This window comes from Leptosomus discolor, chromosome 5 (assembly GCF_034619465.1).
Source record: "Leptosomus discolor isolate bLepDis1 chromosome 5, bLepDis1.hap2, whole genome shotgun sequence".
Classification (NCBI taxonomy): Eukaryota; Metazoa; Chordata; class Aves; order Leptosomiformes; family Leptosomidae; genus Leptosomus; species Leptosomus discolor.
Genome location: NC_141395.1, coordinates 46,223,607 through 46,243,876, shown reverse-complemented (window position 1 = coordinate 46,243,876; position 20,270 = coordinate 46,223,607). Strand labels below are relative to the sequence as shown.

Genomic DNA, 20,270 nt, shown 5'->3' with positions numbered 1-20,270 from the left:
ACACTTCAGTGTTAAATATCTTGTCAGATTTTATCACAAAGCTATGAAACCCTGAAAAACATGCAACTGGAAATATAACGCAGTAACAATATTTTTACAGGTGCTTTTTTGTCTTGGTAATGTATGACTGACTGCGAGTATTATTGCTTAGCCTAGGGAATGTTACGATAAGGCACAAAAACGCAGACTTCATGAATTTAAACATGTCCTCAGGATCTCATTTCCCTTTTTTCCTGTTTCGAAAGGTATGATCTAAATTTGAAAACAGTTTAGATGAAAATACCATCAGGGACTGTGTATGCGTGTACCGTTTTCCTCTATTAGGAATCAGATCTGGGTGAGTGTCGGGGGATCTGGTGCAATAATACTGGTAAGGGAGTCTGGTTTAGGGCTGTGCTACCACAGTAAGAACTGAGTCCTGGTTTTGCTTTCTTTGTGCCATTCAAAAAGGCCATGTCATGCAGCATATTGAAAAGTGCCCTGTAATTAGTAGGCTATGGTAAATAGTACAGAGCAGCAACAGTTCATTTCTGCTGACCTGGACCTCAATACTGAGAAATGTCTACAGGCTAAGGCCATGTCCTCTACACATTCCTGCAGAGCAGTCATGAACCTTGGTCCTGACCGATGTTCCTAAATGCTCCTGGCAATATGAATCTGTGTTGTTACATCTCAGCAGTATTTGAATGTTGCTTGCAAGCACAGCTGTTTAACAGGGATGGTGTGCCAGGTACACTCAGGGAATTTGGAATTGCTGCATTTTTGTGGAACAAAAATGTCCTCCTTCATTTTAGAACTGGGTTGACACTGCCTGTAAGGGCAGATCTCAAGTTTTGCACCATTCCCTCATAACTGGACCACCTTCTGTTGACTCATGCACAGCTCCAGAGTCTACTGATGAGAATATATTCAAGGGCAATTGTTTATATACAGATTCACCCGCTGAGAAATTGTTTCTGAAAAGTGTGATGCAACAGGTAGGAGACCAATTTGTCCTACAAGAACTGACGAACTATAGGGGGAAATGTATGGCAGACTTTATAAATACATACAGTTAAGTGCATAGGGACAGAACTGGAGGAAAAAGAGAATGAAGAAATTAATCACTGTATAACAGAAATAGCTGTATGAAAATTGCCAATTTTGAGCTACATCACAGGGTTTAAGAAATGAAAGCAAGAGAAAATAGCCTAGGAAGTTTACAGACTACACAATTTTGCATTCTTGATGTATAGAAAAGATTGATTCTAAGTGTCACAGTTGTAACAGTTCTCTAGGTTATAAAAAATGCATGGACTGCATTGCCAGCTCTAGAACTGTAGGCACTTAGGTCGAGGCATCAAATATTTCACCTCCATAGCATTCTCTACCAAACCTATTAGCTTGTCTGTAGTTACCACTCAACATCAACAGACTTGTTGTTAACCAATAAACGTCTGCTCTCAGATGCAAACAAATAGAAGCCAACGAAAGGACACATTTAGTCTTTTAGTTATAAATAGCAATACTGATAACAATTAATTACTATTGTGTCATATAAATTTAATTTGCAGAGGACTTAGTTTATACTGTACTTCACTGAATACTTTAAAATGGAAACTCCGCAAAAAGAGAACCTCAAAGGAGGTTTTTACCACTTACAGAAAGTGGTAAAAATGATTCTTGCATAATCTGTGTTTGCTATCTAAACATTTTTGGTACATAAAATTGCTTTTTAAGGTGTCATTCTACCAAAAAGTCTTTCATCAGAGAACACTGATAAGATGGTGGAAAAAATGCTGAACACAGTTGTGCATTGAAAGACAGGAAACCAGTGAAATCAGTGATTTTCCCAGACTGGAATATCTCTGGATTTTATCCAGAATAGAGTTGGTACTTCGGATTAAGAATTGCTTAAATTTGAAGAATTGTCAAATCTGGAAAGACCTGCCCTCTGTTTAATAGGAAAGTTAAATATTTAGGCTGAAATGTGAAATATTTAGGCTGAAATACAAAATATCATGCTATGAAGGATTATTTTTAGAGATAAAGGAACTTGTCTTCCTATTTGGTTTTAACTCATAAGCAGAGTGGTATTTTAACAAGAGATATCATAATTTCTGGCAATTCCTATGAATTCTTGAGCAACTAAGTTGCAGGCATGTTTCTGTTAACTATGAGAGATGACTCTGCAGGGTCTACAGTGAGCAATAGCTGCAAGAGCTATTCATGATAGCACTGAAGTATATACTTAGTTTTAAACACATGACTGGTCCCAAACACATATGCTTCCAGTTAAGCCCGTGTATAGATGCTCTATGGAATTATGACTAAGAAAAGGTGTTATCAATGGGCACATGGCAAAGAAGAGGCAGCTTTGAACCAATGTTCTGGTAAAACAGGTTCATCACTAGTGCCTTTCGACTTCTGAAGTGTCAGGAAGTTGTTCTGAAACCAGGAGGATCCATGAGTGATGTTTATATGTCATATCATAATTTTAGTTGGGTTTTAGTGGGTGCTCTGGGTCTGGCTGTCAGTGGCTGGCCAGCCATCTGACACTTCCGGCCAGCTCTTACCGAGTTACGTGTTTTTATATGTACTGCGCAGCCGGTCATAAAGCTGACCTTTACAAATATATGGTCTGTGATATTTATTTTGTGAGAACATAGATACTTGAGCCAAACCAGACTACACCTAATAAGCCACATTCTAATTTCCTTTACAATATTATCTGGAAGCTGGTTGATGGCAAGTGTTCTTTTAGCACCACAAATAGACATGCTTTTGACTGAATGCTGATATAAAGTGATAAATATGAAAATGAACAACAAAATTAAATTCTTAAGCTACATTTTTAAATGGAGAAGGATACGTGACAAGTAAGAGGTATGTACAGACTACATAACACACTCTTTGGATCAGAGCCAGAAGAATCTTGCACATTTACTGCAGAGCTGATGCTTGGTTTCAGCAACATGTCTCCAGTGACTACCTCTAAAGCCTTAAATCACTGTAAAATACATGAGACCTAATCTAACTCAAATCTCACTGTCCAGTCTTCAGGAGTATTCTCCAAACAGAACATTATTTCTTTAGGGCAGTTTTGGGGTACAACCCCTCGGGTGGAAACACAATATTCTGCATCTCTAAACCTGAGGTGCATGAAAAAAAGAGCCCAAGGAAACTTAGCGGCTATGGCATTATACCTGTCTAGCTTGGTTTGAGTTCATGGGCATGCATGTCATACAAACATGGGCAGCACGATGCATTTTTCCCTTCTGCTCATTGTCAGCACTCATTGGAGCTGGCAGCAGACCAAAGATCTTTACAAGTTTCAGACCTTTGCTGGTCACAAACTGGCAGGTAGTACCGAGCAGATGGTAGGAGATGTATGCCCGTAAAATAAACAGACCCGTGTCTGGGTTTGGTTGCTGAGTCATCCAAAGTAAGAGCTGACATTTTAAACACAAAGCTTCACAGCCCTCATTTTGGGAGGGTGGCTTTTTTTTTTTTTTTTCCCCTTGTTTGGAAAATTTTAAAATAAGGTTATAGCTTGTGTAATTTTTGTAAGAGGATAAAAATGTGTGTTTGGCTATGGATTTGATACTGACTATAAATAATGGATTGAACAGTACACTGGAGAAACCCAGCCTATCAGTCACAAGACCTTGAAAGGTAACTGCTATCTGGGAAACAGTGTTAAGTCCCAGAAGTCAAAATTATGCCTCAGGAAAATTCCTGTGACTCAGACTGGTGGAGAGAAAAAGAATAAATACTTATGAATTAACTCAACTCATTAATTACATGTTTAGGTAAGGGAAGAGAGAAAGAAAAAGTACAAATGAAAACACAGTTAACATGCTTTTATTTGATATTTGCTAAGTATCCAGAAGAATTTTATGGGTGAGAAGATGGAACGAGTTCAAAAAAATAATCTGCCAGAGGATTTAAGAGCAGCTTGCTTCTAAACCTCTTGAACTAACATATATTCTCATCTCAGGTTATTTCAGTGGAAATATGAGAGGAGATTTATGTCATGATAAGGCTGTATTAATCCAGAGAAACATTTGTTCACATGCTATTATTTCTGCTCTATTGTAAAATTAACAAAGTTCTAGTTAAAAGTTTACACCAATTGTTTCCCATTTTAAAACAACAGCAAGGGTAGATTTTTCTATACTGTGTGCCTTGTTAGAGTATGGCTGAGAGGGGAAGTATGTACTGATGAAATATAAAAAACTCTGCAAACCATTTAAGTGCTAAAACCCATCAATAGTCATTACTAAACCAACTGGGCTCAATCAGGTGACCTCAGTAAGTTACACCAAATGAACTGGTGACAAATTTGGCATATAAACTATGAAGGAAACCTCCTGTTCCCATCATACTTTCTTGAGCATTCTCTGTGATGTGAAGGAGGGACTGCAAAGGAAACTTGAACCCCTTCTCAAGCCCAAAGCTGGGCAGAGACGCCTACCCCACTGCTGCTCCCTTTGCAGGGGGAGTGAACCTGGCTTGGGTGTGATGGGATCAGCTGTGCTGCAGGAGAGCACAGGTCAACAGCTGGGTCAGGGCAAGAACCGAAATCTAGTCTGTATACAAATATGATGTTGGGAGGAGACCCATAAGTCACTCGCAAGATGGACAAAATTAACAGCACTTCCCAAGTTATGAAACTGAGGAGGAAGAAGAAAACATGAAAACCTCAAGTCTAGGTATTAAGCAAGCAAAAAATTAAGAGCATGTGCAACTGCTGGAAGGAACATCTGGAGATCATTTAGTCTAACCTCCTCCTCAAAGTAGGAACAATGTTATTAGGTTTTGAAAGTATCCCTGGATGGACCTTCCACAGCCTCCTTGGGCTCCAGCACTTAATCACTCTTATGGCAACATTTTTTTCCACACACCTAGTCAGATTTTCCCTTGTTGCAACTTGTCTGGTGCTGATAGCTGTTTTACTGTGTGCCTCCAAGAACTACCTGGGTCTGTCTTCTCTCTAATTAGCCATTAGTCAGTTGAAGGAAGCAATTAGATTCCCCCTTTGCCTTCTGTTCTCCTGGTTAAAGAAACCTCTCTGCCCCTTCTCAGCACTTCCTCACCATCTCCGGCGTCCTCCACTGGACTTGCTCCAGCTTACCAAAGTCCCACTGCTAATGGAGGTCCCAACCGGAATACAGCACTCCAGCTGCAGCCCACAAGCACCAAGGAGAGGCGAGTGCTCGCTTCCCATGACCTGTTAGCTGTGCTCTCAGCAGGCATGGTCCTCTCCATGAGAGCTCACTGAGTCATTAACGAGGTTAATGACTGGCTGCACATAACTCCAAAATGAGAGCATCCATGCAGTTGTGCACATCTCATATCTGATGTGCTCTCAAGGAGGTGAGTGAACTTCCGGAAACTGTCCTCCCCTAAAGTGCATTATGAAAAAATAGCAAGGGGAGGGTGCTCTGCAATGGAAGTGATGCAATCTATCAATGGTGCTAAAAAGTTTTAAAACAAAAAAAAAATCATGGTGAATGCAGTTTAACTCAATTTTGCATATGCATTTTATAATTATTTTTTGTTACCTTTTTTTTTTTGGTAACCCAAAGCCTTGCTGATTTGCAGCTAAATGTAACCTATAATCTAAATTTCCTATCTGTTTTTGGCAAACAGTCATTATGGAATAATTACAGCAATATACAGATGTTTAATATTTTCTTTTATTTTCATTTTACCTACTTTTGGCTAGACATTGGATGTAGAAAAAAATCTAAATTTTGAAACTTTTAATTAAAAAAGTGTCTTTACTATGCCAGGCTTTTTTTTTCATTTTTCCTTTTTTTTTTTTTTTTTTTTTAATTTAAAGGTTACTGATTAAATAGAAAACAAGGCAAAGCAATTATTTTTCTGAGTACCACATCCTTGGAGATTTTGGAACTATCAGGTCTCAGGATCACACTTCATTTTAATACAGGAAAAACAAATGTTCTTCTTCTTCATCTTCCAATTATGTTCTCCATTTCAAATTAACTAGATATTGACTGAAGTAAATTAAAATGAAGAACAAGCTCTAAATGTACTAGCAGTGCACTGGTGTGTTAATTCCCAAAATGCTTATTCTTAGTTCCAGACATTTAGCAGCAACTTCCCATAGACCAGTAATTTCATTATTTAAAAATCTATCAGCAATCACTTACTCTGTGAAGGCAACTTTAATTTAAATGATGTTAACTGCAACTGATTGGAGAGAATGTAGGAAGTATTATAAACCATCATAATTAAAATGAAGAATTTTTTTCTATATATGCACCTCTGTGATTGAAATTAAAGATATGAATCTCAAAAGATAAAACAAAATTAAGACTCACATAACAATATTTCCTCTTTTTTCCAAGAGGTGCAAAATGACTCAGGGAAATCTGATGGAGGAATCTCATATTAAACTGTGATGCCTCATATTGCACATTGGAAACCACCTGGCTCAAGTAAAATTATTTGGCCTATTAACATTTAATTTTCTTTAAGAACTTTTCTACATGGAAAAAATCCTGCGGACACTTACTTCACACTGCAATGCCTCACTGAAGTTCATGTTATTCCAATGTCGCTCTTTTAATTCACACCCTTCCTATTCTATGTTGACTTCCCTACGAGCACAGCATGTAGTCTGTCTCCAAGAGAGAAACTGCCCTTGCTTCTCAGGCCTGGTGTGGGAGCCAATGGGGTGGGAGAAGTGGGTCCATGCACGATAGGCCAAAGGAGCCTAAAGGATGCATTACCACTCCTCATGGTGCTCTGTCTGACTGGAGGTTTCTGTAGGCACGTTTAACTTCAGCATCCCTGCAGGAAGCCTTCAGGACGTTAGAAGTATCAGGGACATCTCTTTGTTTCAGAAAATAATTTATATACGCCAATGTTTAGGCCTGATTATTGCTCTTAAAAAGGTCAGTTCAGCCCTATCCTTCATTCAGCCATGAGGGATGGTTGTTGGGCTCTGTGGAGCCAACATATCTTTTTCATTTAAACGACCTCGATGGGAGTTCGTAGGTGCAAGAGCCGCCATCAAACACCATTGCTTTTGTAAGCTCCTTGCTGGCTCAAGGCCTTCTCCTTCTGCCCTTTGATCAACCAGGATTCACCAATATGGGATGGATAGATAAGTCTATGGCAGTGGGCTGGGAAAGGCTGTGAGCAGCGTTTCCTACTGCTTCAGGTGTGATATCTGGTCAGGACACTTAACCTTCCTCTTCACATGTGGAAAAGTAAAGTTATTCCAAACCTGTATTTTGGCATAAGAGGTCATAAATATAAGAAATAATTGCAAAGAAAATATTTTGATATTTTAAAGATAAACATTTTAGCGTCTAACAGTCTAAATGACTCCATTGATCTCCTTTAGTTTTTATAAAAATGTTCAGTTTTTCAAATTTAATCTCTGTTTACAATGGCAGTGTTTGAACTCCTGAAAACTTTGCCCTTGGGTGAGACTGTGATATTGTGTATAGCCCTTCAAAAGTGGCCATGTTTAAGGAGCATGTGTGAGGTGAGAGCTGTGGCAGAGGACCTGACCAAGGATATGCCAGCCAAAACATATTTCAGTCCAATCTGGGATTAACTGGGATTTAATGTAACACTATGCTTTAATGAACGAGAAGGGGAAAGGCAGGGATGGAGCACTTCTCTAAGTGAGCGAGCTCTCCCCAGCGCCCTCCAGTTTGCTGTGCAGAGCTCTGCCTGCCCCGGGTGAAGCACCATGGGTGGCTGCGGATGGAAGCGGAGCACAGTGAAGGCTTTATGCACCCGTTTGAAACAGCTTACCAATATTTCAGCACCAGGCCTACAGCCGGCTGCAGTGGTCTGAGCAGACATCTGAGGAAAAGGCCCAAACTCCTGCCTGGGAGAAATCGCCTCACACTCCTCCAGGGAGGTGTGTGGGGACGGAGGTGGAGGGGGAGGATGGCGGGGCAGGGGCGAGCCGCTGCCTGGGGCCCCCAGCGTACGCCTGGTTGGAGGTGGGAAGGCATACAGCTCCCTTACACATCTCCCCAGTAAATTCACCTTCATATGTTACTGTGGGTATAACATTGATTCAGAGTGGTTTGAAGAGAATTTGGAGTCAGACTACTCACTTTTTCTTAATTTAGCTCCCTCCCTGTTGTCCTGGTTTCAGCTGGGATACAGTCAATTTTCTCCCTAGTAGCTGGTACAGTGCTGTGTTTTGGATTTAGCTTGAGAACAGTATTGATAACACACTGATGTTTTTAGTTGTTGCTAAGTGGTGCTTATACTAAGTTCAGGATTTTTCAGTTTCCCCTGCTCTGCCAGTGAGGAGGTACACAAGAAGCTGGGAGAGAGCATGGCCAGGACAGCGGACCCAAACTAGCCAAAAGGATATTCCACATCACAGAATGTCAAGCTCCATATACAAACTGGGGAGGTTGGCCAGGGCAGGGAGCAGATTGCTGCTTGGGCATTGCTCAGTGGGTGGTGAGCAATTGCTTTGTGCATCTCTTGTCTGTCTTGGGTTTTATTTCTCACTCTCTTTTTGCTATATTAATTTTCATTACTATTATTATTATTATTATATTATTTGATTTTATTTATTAAGCCGTTCTTATCTCAACCCACAACTTTTACTTTATTTTCTGATTCTCCTCCCCATCCCACTAAGGGGGAGGGGTGAGCAAGTGGCTGCACGGTGCTTAGTTGCAGGCTGGGGTTAAAGCATGACACCTGTATACGCCCTACAGAATTGCAGGTGTAAGCAGGGGTGCAGTAACTTCTGGTTTTATGAGCAGAAGACTAGATCTTTGTAACAGAGTCAGGTGTTATACTGAAATCATTAAGGCTATGAGAAGAAAAAGTAGTGCTTGGGTATGGGTATGACTGTCTCATTGCTTACAGTGACCTTAAACAGCAAGCATTTCTGAGCAAGGGGATTTTTCTATTAAAGATGTTTCAATAAATAATAAAGCATGATGGTTACCAAGTGTTGTCCAGTTGTTTGTCACAGAAAATTAAATCATGTGTAACTGTAGGACTAACCAGTTTGCTTCAGTAATTCTGAATTAGCCCATTGAGCACAAGATTTCACTGCTTAAAGGTTCTCTCCCTTACTCATAATTATCATTGAATTACCTTGCATATTTAGCAACACATTGGATCAAAGAAAAAGTAGTCGTCTCATATTATATATGAGCATGGAAGTTTTACCATAAGTCCTGTACTGCGACAGCAAGCTAAGGACCAGCCCTTCAATGCCTTAAATTGGACCATTACTTAGAGCAATTTGTGTCTGGTTTTCTTTGCTCTGAAGATGTTCAGAACAATGGTCTTTTAGCTATCTTCCAAATTCCATATTTTTCAGATTCTTTTGACCCATAGTGAAAAATATGTATTTCCCTGTGGCACCTGGAAGTCTGCAGTTGCTTCTGGCTTACCTGTCCTGGTTGTTCACAGGCTGTCTGGTATCTTGCTTGTTGGCATAATTCTTTTACTCTCTCATATTTTGGCAGTTGATTGGACTGCTGAGTGTTTTTGTTGGGTTCCTCTTTCTTGCGTAGAAATTTGCTTTAAAAAAAAATTAAGTTGAGTATTTTAGACACATTCTTCTAAAATCTGGGGATGATGAATTCAACTAGAAAAGCAAAGCTACTTGAAGATTTAATGTCTTCTCACGGAAAAAAAATCCCCACATTTCTGTTACTGACCTTCCACGTAGGTCATGTAGCGAAAAAAAGGCTCAGGTGATTTGCTGCAAATTATTCAAAGAGAAATAAGGGCTGTTGAAGTATGTCTAACTGATACAGTTCAACACCATTCATACATAAATGTGTGTTCTTTCACAAAGCAAAACACACTGAAGCAGTACTCGCCTGGCTGAAACGCCCAGCTGAATACACTACAGAGCTTCCATACTCATTCAGAGCTAGCTTGGCTGTATCTTATATATTACAATGTGTCTTATATGCAGTGTTTTGTACTATATCACACAAGATTTCCATAATCTGTAAAGCCATAAAGTGTCATGAGGAAATTAATGTAAAATTTTTACCCACAGACAATTTTCACAGAAGTAATTGTCAAGGTGAGAGGGTGTAAAGAGGTATCAGTGAAAAGAGCAGCAGTTATAGTCATAAATCTCATTTACATACAAGTTTTTTCTTAGCTAGAACAAAAATGAAGAATGCTTCTGATTTGTGATGGAAAATACAAAATCAGTTGGTAAGAGGATTTTGCACAGCTGGATTTGAAGCAGAGATTTGGTAAGAAAGTGAGTCTGATGACATAAGTGGGTACAAGTACAATGTTAGAGAAAAAGGAGGTACAGGCTATGAGAGTCACCAGAAAAGCATGCTTTCAAATTTCTTCAGAGGTTGGGATTTGGAAGCAAAGCAGCTTGCAAAGCCAGTGGTGGGAAACTAGGAAACAAGTCAGGCTTGTAAGTTTGCTTGCAAAATTTACTACTTTGCTGACCATAAAAAGGAAGAGGAGGGAGCAGAAAGGAAAGCATGTACAAGAGAGTGTTTCCAGCAGGCAGGCTCTCCCAAAACTCTCAGCCCCTAATAATTACCCTCTTTCCACCAGAAATGTGTCACGCCAAATTTTGGTCTTCTTGTTTGTTCGAAATCTGAAAGCAAAATAATAATATTTACTGCCAGCACCTATGTATAGCACTGCTAGTGTTAACAATCTATTTTTGAAAAAACACCTCTCCACTTATATATACCTGCAATTTTATATATGTGCTATTTAAGAGACTCTTCAAATGTGGTCGTTGGCATGACACAGTTCATTTTCACAGAATCTCTTTTTCCACTCAGTTGTTGATTTACTTAGGTGTTTGCTTCTGAACTGGCTAAAAAAAAGTGCTGGGACCCACCTGTTCCCTGGTCTTTCCAAGTCCAGAAGCTTTAGGACAGACTTGCCATCCATATCTGGAGGTGTGTCAAGTCCTGCTATATCCAGGATTGTTGGAGCGAGATCAATATTCAGAACTATCTGAGTCACTCTGCAAATCAACAGAAAAGGTCATAGTTGTCATGTGTTCAATGTGTAAGCCCTCACATTCTCTTGGAAATAGAATAGTAATTAATGTTTATCAGGGCTTTGAAGATGTAAAGCTCTACAGAAGTGCTAAGTTTAGAAAATCTCCTTTGAAGTCTACACTCAGAATGATAGGGCAGTACTACAGACTGTCATCACAAAGAAAATGCTAAGCACCATAAAACGAGGACGTACAGTAGCCACACTATTCTTATCTCATTGACAATGAGGGCATGATGCCATCCATTCTGCTAAACCGGGAGGTGAGCAGTAAAGATGAGCACCTACTTTTTAAAAACAAACCCCAAAGCTTAACCCTAGAGGGGTTATACCTAGAGGTTATAATTTTTTTTTCATCTGCATTATAACTTATTAATAACACACAAAATGAAAGATGTGCCTCTTTATAAGACTCATGGCTCTGCAATAATAGGGCATCCTTTATGAAATGAAACTAGACAGAGTGATAATGACATTCTCTTACAAACATTTTACATTAGGTTCAACAGCTGTGCTAGAGATATAAAAGAACGTACACTGATCCTGGCTCTACGCTTGGACCACGAATAAAGAAAGGAACTCGAATATCAAAGTCATACGGCATTGACTTCCCCTTGACCAGTCCGAACTGCCCAATGTGGTAACCATGGTCAGCAGTGTAAATAATGTAGGTATTCTCCAGTTCTCCCATCTCTGCAAGCATTTGGTATAACTGCAACAGAGCGTAAGAAAAACTCTCAATTAAATGTAGAAAAGATGTCTTGTGCATAATCATGTATAACGATCATTTTACTCCCTTAAATTCACAGAACCAAGCATGACATTGATCAGGTTGTTGAAACAGACATTCTGGGGATGGACATTTTTACATCCCATCTTTTCAGTGCTGCTAAAAAAAAAAAATCAACTTATAAGTTTAACTTCACTTCTGACAGAGGGGAAAATTAAACAGATCTAGAAAATTAGAATAGCAAAATATGGTAACACTGGTGTAGCTGCATTAATATGTCCAAAAGTCATTGTGTACTCAAACACAGCTTGGGGAAAAATGTCTGATACATCTTTAGGGCAAATGGTACTCAGATTTGATTTACTGTGTTAGTCTACAACTTTCTCATTCCTTACAGTTGTGAGCTTGGGAAAAGGCTGTAAATTTTTATTGAAGTTTAAGGAAATCTCTCTGGGGGGAGATCTTTGGTCATGGTGCTTGATTTTGGAGCAAAAAGTCATGCAAAGTACACCTAATAGTTCATGTATCATGTTACCTATAATTAGCTCTACACTGCATTGCCTAACTTCTGCAAACACTAGCAGACTGACACCTGAGTTGCTGTGGCTTGCCAGTTCCTAGATTTCAGCTGAAGGATGAACTGTGAAGGGAGTGTGTGAAATGAATAGAAGTTGTCACATGTGCACCTGCATCCATCCTGTGTACACACAGGTGATGCATCTTCTGTTAATACCAGGCTTTATATCACGCCCAGTGACTTTTCCCTTAAAAAAAAAAAAATCAGTTTATTCACCCAACAATTAAAAGAAGCAAGCAAGGAGCTTGGCACTATGTTGCAGAGAACCAGAATTCATTTCCACTGAGTGTATGTGGAGGAATTCTTTGTAGACCAAGGGCTTTCCCCAGGCTGTGGTCAGTGAAGTCAAAGAAAGAATTAATTCAATTTTGTTACCGACTAATAATATTGCATTCAGAGTAGTTTCTTGAACTCACTCTTTCCATAGAGTCGTCAACTGACATCAGGGTCTGAAGTCTTTTGCGCTGCAAGACGTTTGTAAACTCCATGTGGATGGGCAGCATGGGCCCCGTGTACTGCATGATCCAGTGCTTATCCATGTTTGGTGCATAGTTATAGCTGGGAGTGCTGGAAGAAAAAGAAAGGATCCGAAAAGTGGTGCAGCATCACAGGCATCAGAGGAAGGTGGGAACTCCTCTTACACAGGAATAGCCAACAAACAGTTAAATCACAAATTCCATGTGATAACTGGTATTTCTAATGTCAAATATCAACAAATATCACTTCAGTGGCTTCCAAGCTTCGTACACCACTTCCTCAAAATTTTTTAACTTGCTTTCTGAGACTTGTTTCAGGCTCAAAGACCGCTACCAGATCCATGTTAACATTTGGGATACGCCAAAACATATTTCTTAAATGAATCCATAATCATTAAAAATACTCATCTGAATGGTGCATCCCGTAAAGATAAGCAGAAAAAGGAAGGAAGTCAGAGATCAAAGATGACTACTTCCCCTTAGTATTAAGGGGGGAAATTACCTTTATATTAGCATGAGTTAAATGAAACTCACAAGAAAGATATTTTCCTGAGGGATAAATAAATATAGTAGTGAGTACTAAGAACAGCAACATAGCTGTTATCAGTTGTCAAGATGCCCCAAAGACCAAAAGCACCTTCCCCATCACCAAAGGTGAGTGCAGGCATTGCCAGAACCCTGAGTGCAATGCTGCTGGGGCTGGCTGCCTGGGCGCAGGTTGGCTCTGATAGGGGGTGGTGTTGTGGCCTTGAAGGAGAGAGCTGAGAAAGTGCTGTAGCCAGCACCGTTGACTCCAGACCCATGTTCAATCTCCATCACTTGCCTTTGGCCCTCCTCTCAGCTGTGTCCCAGTGACACCCAGTGGTGTGGTAGACATGCAAATTCCACCCTTACCAAAATAACATTTATTTATAATCTAAATACTGTTGAGTTGTATTTTTTCAATGTAAATGTAAAGCATGGTTCATTACTAGAATAACATGAACTATGATGACAATATTGAACTAGTACTGCTATTGATACTAATACTAAGAAGACATGTGGCACAGAGTCCTAACAAAGCAAAGAATGATGCCTAAAGCATCCTAAAGAGTTTGCACAAACATCAAAGGAAAGATATAAGAAAGGTGTTCTATCCACAGCCAGTGAATTTTTGAAGGATATCATATAAGAAACAGGAACACATCCACCAATATATCACCACTGAAAAAAAGGCACTGCAAAAAATACGCCAAGTAAAATTTGTCAAATGAGATGTTTTCCCATGAAAGAGCTCAATTTTGATTAATCAGCATTTTCCAGCAAAACCCTGCCTTTTTTCAGCAGACTCCTGAGTGCCCCTGCCACAGAGGAATGAGGTGGCTGTGAGCTGTGCTCAGCCGGCAGCGCTGTGACAGCCTGCTGCTGTGCCAGGAAGGAGAGCCAGCTGCTTGAAGCAGGCTCAGGTCTCATGTTCCCAGGCCATTGTCAGAAGCCTCCTCCACGTAATGGATAGTCTTTAAAATCGGCACTCCAGGGTTTAGCAGGGTGGTTAAAACCTTTCACAGACACTTTCCAAACGCATTTTGAATTTTCTGGGTGAGAAATGTAGTAGGTAGAGTGTGAGCAGAATTTTTCCTCCCACACAATTCAAGGAACAGGTCTTTCTTTGAAATATCCAATGCCAGTGGCTGATGTAGAAATGTGAACCAAGGGTCCAAGGTGGAGGGGAAAGAGTACTAGGGAAGAGACAGAAAAGAATCCAAACCCCCCACAACTTGTCTGTGTTTCCTGCATGCCCCTCTTTGTTGTGCCTTGCTGAAATCTACCAGAACGGCACTGCATGCCAGGCACAAGACCTGACATTGTCCTCAGATCTGTCTACCTTTTTTTTCGGCTAAAAAAATCCCAAACCAAATGCAACAGAGGTGAATTCTGGGGAGAATACTGCTGATTTCTGAAAACCTTTCCAAGTAAACAGACCTCTTCCCTGTCAGTGATAACTGTTTATCATGACATTTTTTCCTTGAAGCACAAGGAGATACCAACTAGATGTTCGGCTGTTATAAGCCCCTGAAAGTCATCATGGCACAGTCTGTCACTGTTTCTATGTTTCCATTTTTTGAGAATGGTTTTGCTCAGTATTGACAAGTACTGGTGTAAAGTAACACCAACATCTAATTTCCTTGATTCCTCTTAGCACTGGGAATATAAGATTGAAGGAATGTACCATGTCTTCTATTGCCTCTTCTCAGCCATGGAGTCTATCTTGTCTTCAGCACATTAATCCATGATCAGCAGACAGTGTCAGCTACCTCATTCTTTTCAGGTTGTCCATGACCTCTAAGTCTGGCAAGGAATTACTACTGCTCACCTACCTGTTGGTCTTTGCTGAGCTGCCCCTGAACAGCTCAGATGCTGCACTAGAGTGCAGTAAGGAGCAGTTTCCGATTTTGAGGTCATTCCTGCTAGTTGATCAGCAAATAGTAAAGCACTTAAACTTCTGAATGTGAGCACAGAAACTGACTGAGAGTTCATTTTACATGTTACAAAAATAAGTAACATAAAAAAGTGCTCCCCTTCATGTAGGTCAGTTCTAAAGTGACCAGCAACGTACTACATGAATATTAGATCTGTAAAGAGGGTAAGGGTTGAGAGACCAAATGATTACTAAAAAGGTATAGCATTTGTCATTCCTGTAAGCTGTACTAATTTGAGCAAATCTAGATTGCTCAGTTGCACTCTTGCATTTGTCCAGCACATACTATGTAAAAGTTACTACACAGAGACTTCTTGGCACTCGATGACAGGTCTGATGACTGGAAGATGTCAGGTTCATAAAATTTCAAATTGATACCCCCAGTTTAACTAACTAAAAAATCACAAATACTTAACAATAACAGATGCTGAACCCAGTCAGACACTTTCCCATAAATGCGTTCTCAGAACAAGAAAAATAATTCACACTGATATTTCATAGTCATTCACCTATGTGAATGAATTTACACAGAAATCATTCCATTTTATGTGTACTTTTGCAAAAACCAAAGAAGTAAATCAGTATTAGCCTTCTCCAGCCTTAGATTACAGTATCTTTGGGAAACAGATGACTTGTGTAGTTTGAGTTCTATTAGCACTTAATGTCTCTGCACTAACGTGCATTGTTTTGTTCATGCTATATCATAGAAATTGCATTCACTGTCTGTTTATGACCTGTCAAACTGCAGCAGGAAAGCCCACAGTAGTGATAACAAAGTGTTCTACAGAGTGTGGAAAGAGTAAATATCTATAAGCACTAGTGCACTTTTCTCTTTAAAGAAAGATTCACCATGAAATCTATCATTTATTTATCTGTAAGCAATGGTTCAAATAGATACTTAAAGTTATGTTGAGACAAAAGGAATTATATTAGCTCTTGGCTTAGTGGCCTGAATCCAAAAGGCCCCAATAACCTCCAGTTACATAAGAATCAGCATTTCATGTCACACATTTTAATTACTGTTACTGACAACATATTTACTATATTTGTACATTTAAATTTGAAGTTTAAAATAGAGAACACATCTTATTTGGCTTCTAAAATACCACAATAACTTCAAGTTAGACAAGAAATGAAAAAAACAGCGACCCAGAACAATGGATGCTTGTACTTGAGGACCTATTGAAACGGTGTCCTCAAATAGCAAATCGTTCAGAAATAAATTACGCTACCTTCTACTAGCAACTGAACTCTTTTTGTGTGATATTCAGTGAAACAAATGGAATAAAGTCCTTCTGCAAATCATTATTTCAAAAACATACTTTCCAGGTTAAGAAAAGAAGGAGAGATTCAGCTTGGCTAATGCTGTTTAACAGTTGTAGTAGCTATGTGGAAAAGAAATAAAGGAGAGTACAGCATGTTTTAAGACCTCCCAGAATTCAGTTGAACTTTAAATTAACATTTGTTTTCTAAAAGTTTGATTTAAATATATATATTTCCACTTTAGATGGGTTATGTGGAAAGAAACAAGCACGTTTACAAACATTTGTTCAATTGCTCATACTAAAAATCTGTGTTTGCCTCTATTTACAATATTCTAATTCCCTTCTGTTTTTATCCAACAAAAGAAAATTATGTTCACAAAAATACTGCCTAAATATGTTTATTGTGAATAATTCCATAGAGTTCTCAGGGGTTTTTATCCCAAAAGTGTTCGGCTAATCTTTTTTTCGGGTTGAGAGTCCTCCAGTGACTTGAAAATAATACAGTGCTTATATGCCCCAGGAACATTTTTGTTTCATAAAAATAAGAGCCAAAGACATTTTAAAAGAATACATAAAGTAAAACTCATTGTGAAAAACTAATAGTTTCTGTACAAAATTAACACCTATATTATTCTTTGAAATATGATCAGCAAACATTGCATAACCGGTCATGTTTCTTCAGAAAAAGTGTAAATAAACAAAGGAAGCAAATCCTTTGTTTCCAGGAAAAGTAGACTTCCAGGTGTAGACACTTCTCGGAAAGCAAGGAAGCCTAGATTCTGGGCAAAATTAAAAGCCAAAAAACCACGGCCAGTGGCATGGTCAGTATTAATGTGAAGCTAAATTTCAACATTCTGGGTCTACTTTTGCTGCCATTTAAAAGAGGAATCTTTCAAACCCAGGGATATTTATATATCTGGGGACATGAGGTATGAAATTTTCACTCCTGAAGTGTAACACAAGTGCCATAATTCAGAATAAAGAAGAAAAAAAAGGTTGTCACCCGTTAAATATAACACATTTTTATTTCAGAAAAAATTACTTGTTGCTGCTGCAGAAGATAATTGTGTAACTAGAATCTTACTGCATTTCAATATCACACTATTTCTTCTAGTCCTTCAAGTCACACTTGCAGTGATATGTTGTGATGATTTTGACCATTTATCTCTAAGTCAGGAGTCCACACAGGCGTCAGACTAGCAGTGACAAGACACATTGACATGTCAGGATTTATTACTGATGCACATGTATGAGCCTACTGTAATGGGTAAGTGCCTGCATTACAAGAAATACCATCATAACCGGTAGAGGTTTGACACTCAGCCTCAGTGACTAGAAGGCACCTTGAATACAGCCATCTCATATGCCGAATTCACCATTCAGACTGCTCTGTGGATCCAGAGATGTGACAGCATTGTTCTTCATGCTTCACTACTGCAAATACACTGCTACTGCCAGAGCTGGTAGTTTGGCACCTTTCATACTATCTTTAAATGGAAATATAAAGCTCTGCCTTTCACGTTTTTTCACATTACATTGGGAAGCTTTCCAGTCTCTTCCCAGACACCATTTCTAGCTGCCCCTCCCAAGATACTTACCCTGGCAATAGTATTGCTTACAGGTAGTCATTAAATCTGGTTGTCCATCCTCCTGCCAGCCCAAGGATCTTTAACTCAGCACAGTCAGTAGTGTTTTGGATTTCCATTTCTTACATTCTTCAGCAAACCTGCCTCCCAAAGATTTTTCTTCTAATATTTATTTACTTCACAGCTTATAAACAGCTTTGGTCTGACTCACAGTTCCCCTAAGACTGGTTCACACTGGAAGGTAAAGGGAAGTTAAAGTGCCAGAAGCCCTGAGCATAATGGAGAACTCAGGCTTTCTTTAGAGCGGCCTTTGAGTCAGAACTTTCCTGCTCAGCTATCTGATGGAACAAGATTCCCCTATAATAGCTGCCAGGGACACCTAGAGAGCCATCTCCTGTGTCATAACTTCATATTCAACAACAGCATTTCCAAAGGTCTAGCAACTGCACTCCCTAACAGATGTTGTGCATTACCACAGCAAAGATGTATTGCTTTCATCTAGTACATCTTCTCCAGTCCCATTTTCTTCCACAGAAATAACTTCTGGGCATAGCTAGAGTACATGCATTAGTATGAGTTATTCGCAGAAAATCTATCACTCATTATGGTGATAGCAGCCAGCATAAACTTTCAGAAATATTTTTAAGTGTCAGAAACAGGACATATTTTAAGGAGAGGTGGGAGGGAGAATGGACTCTTAAAAACAATAGTGTCTGCTCTCTCCAGTACGATATAGTCTGTGTTTCATGTTAAAATGGAGCTAATGATAATTAATAGGGATCACTTATAATTAATGATTAAACAGTGTACACACCATTACCTTTCTTTTCCTTGTAGGACTTTTCATGGCACTCCAGCAGGAGGACAGGACTGTAAGGTCATGGTGGTATGTAATTCTTCCTTTTCTCTTTGGCTTTGGTGGGTTTTTCATAAATCTTACGGACTTCGTTGCTGCATTCATTTGATTTTCTTCTTTCCATGTTGTTAAGTGGGAAAATGAGACCAACAGACAGCTATATTTGAGGGCAAAGCTCTCCCTGAACAGGAGCATTTCCAGCTGTAGCTGCTCTCCTCTTCATATGTGCAAGTGGAAAACTTCTAAACAAACTTTTGGTTTATGGATTTTGTTTGGTTTTTAAATTTATGAAGGCAGTACTTCAGTCAAATGATGGGCAAGAAATGTCACGTAATTTAAGGGTCTGCTTCAGCTGCTGTCCTTTGAAGCAAAACTTCCCCTCACATGTAGTTGACAGGCTATCTTAATTCTTGGTTTGTAGGTATAACCTTCCATCTCAGTTTGTAAAGCCAGCAAGCAGCTTTTGACCTGATTTCCCTTCTTTGTTTGAGGTAGATGTTACAGCAACATGATACAGCAACTACATTTTTAAAAACAAAATCCAAGGTCAGATGGCTGTCACTCAAGGTCAGAAAGAAAGAGATTCAAATGGTGCTTGACCACCAAAGAAGAAAACCTAAGGGTTAAACGTTCAAATTACATAAACCTTGGCAGGAGAGATTTTACTGTTCTTGTGCTGTTTTCACAGGGAGCATGAAATATTTCTGTGAAACTGAACTTCTTTCATCTTTTAGAGCATGTTGCTAATATTTTTGCTAGAGAAATCAGTTACCTGGGGGCTTCAGGCACCCAAATTGGAAGTTTATCTTCAATTTCTTAGTCTGCAGACTGAACTCTAACACATGGAGTCAGTCAGTGCAATAAGAAACACATAACAACTCAGCAAGGATCTCTTGAGGTCACTAGAGAAAAAACTCTTTGCAAGAAGGTTGCCAAGAAATCAACAACACCAGAAGACAAGTAGAAGCACAGCTGAGTCTCATTCTGGGCTATCTCACAAGTAGCCTAGCAGAGCAAGATATTTAGACCCCAGGAGTCCACGCAAATAAAAATTTACACAAGTACTCAAATGAAACTAAGCCTGCAAAGAGATAACTAGGATGTTTGCTTGATCTTTGCAGGTAAGATGCAACCTGTATAAGGTGGAGAGGTGGTTAAAATTTTGGAAAGTAACTAAAGCATTGGTTCTAGCCATGCAATGTAGAAAACAAGTAGGATGAAAAGACCAAATAGCAGAAAGTGTCAGGACCATGATAAACCAATGCGAGTTCCTACAAGCACTTTTTCTTCAGAAGACAGTGAGCATGGAGCCTAA

General features: G+C 39.3%; 1 protein-coding gene across 5 annotated transcripts in view; it reads right to left on the bottom strand.

Moving 5' to 3' along the window:
• Positions 1–20,270, bottom strand: part of SULF1 (sulfatase 1) — a 65,830-nt gene that overhangs the window by 21,585 nt on the left and 23,975 nt on the right. For 3 of the 5 annotated variants that reach the window (XM_086465081.1, XM_086465082.1, XM_086465085.1), the window contains 5 exons: positions 12,731–12,881; positions 11,544–11,719; positions 10,844–10,972; positions 10,535–10,591; positions 9,402–9,531 (listed from right to left, as the gene is read on the bottom strand). In XM_086465081.1, the coding sequence (XP_086321207.1) occupies positions 9,402–9,531; positions 10,535–10,591; positions 10,844–10,972; positions 11,544–11,719; positions 12,731–12,881 (643 nt within the window). The remainder of the gene's footprint in view (positions 1–9,401; positions 9,532–10,534; positions 10,592–10,843; positions 10,973–11,543; positions 11,720–12,730; positions 12,882–20,270) is intronic. The other 2 variants (XM_086465083.1, XM_086465084.1) reach the window with 2 other exon arrangements.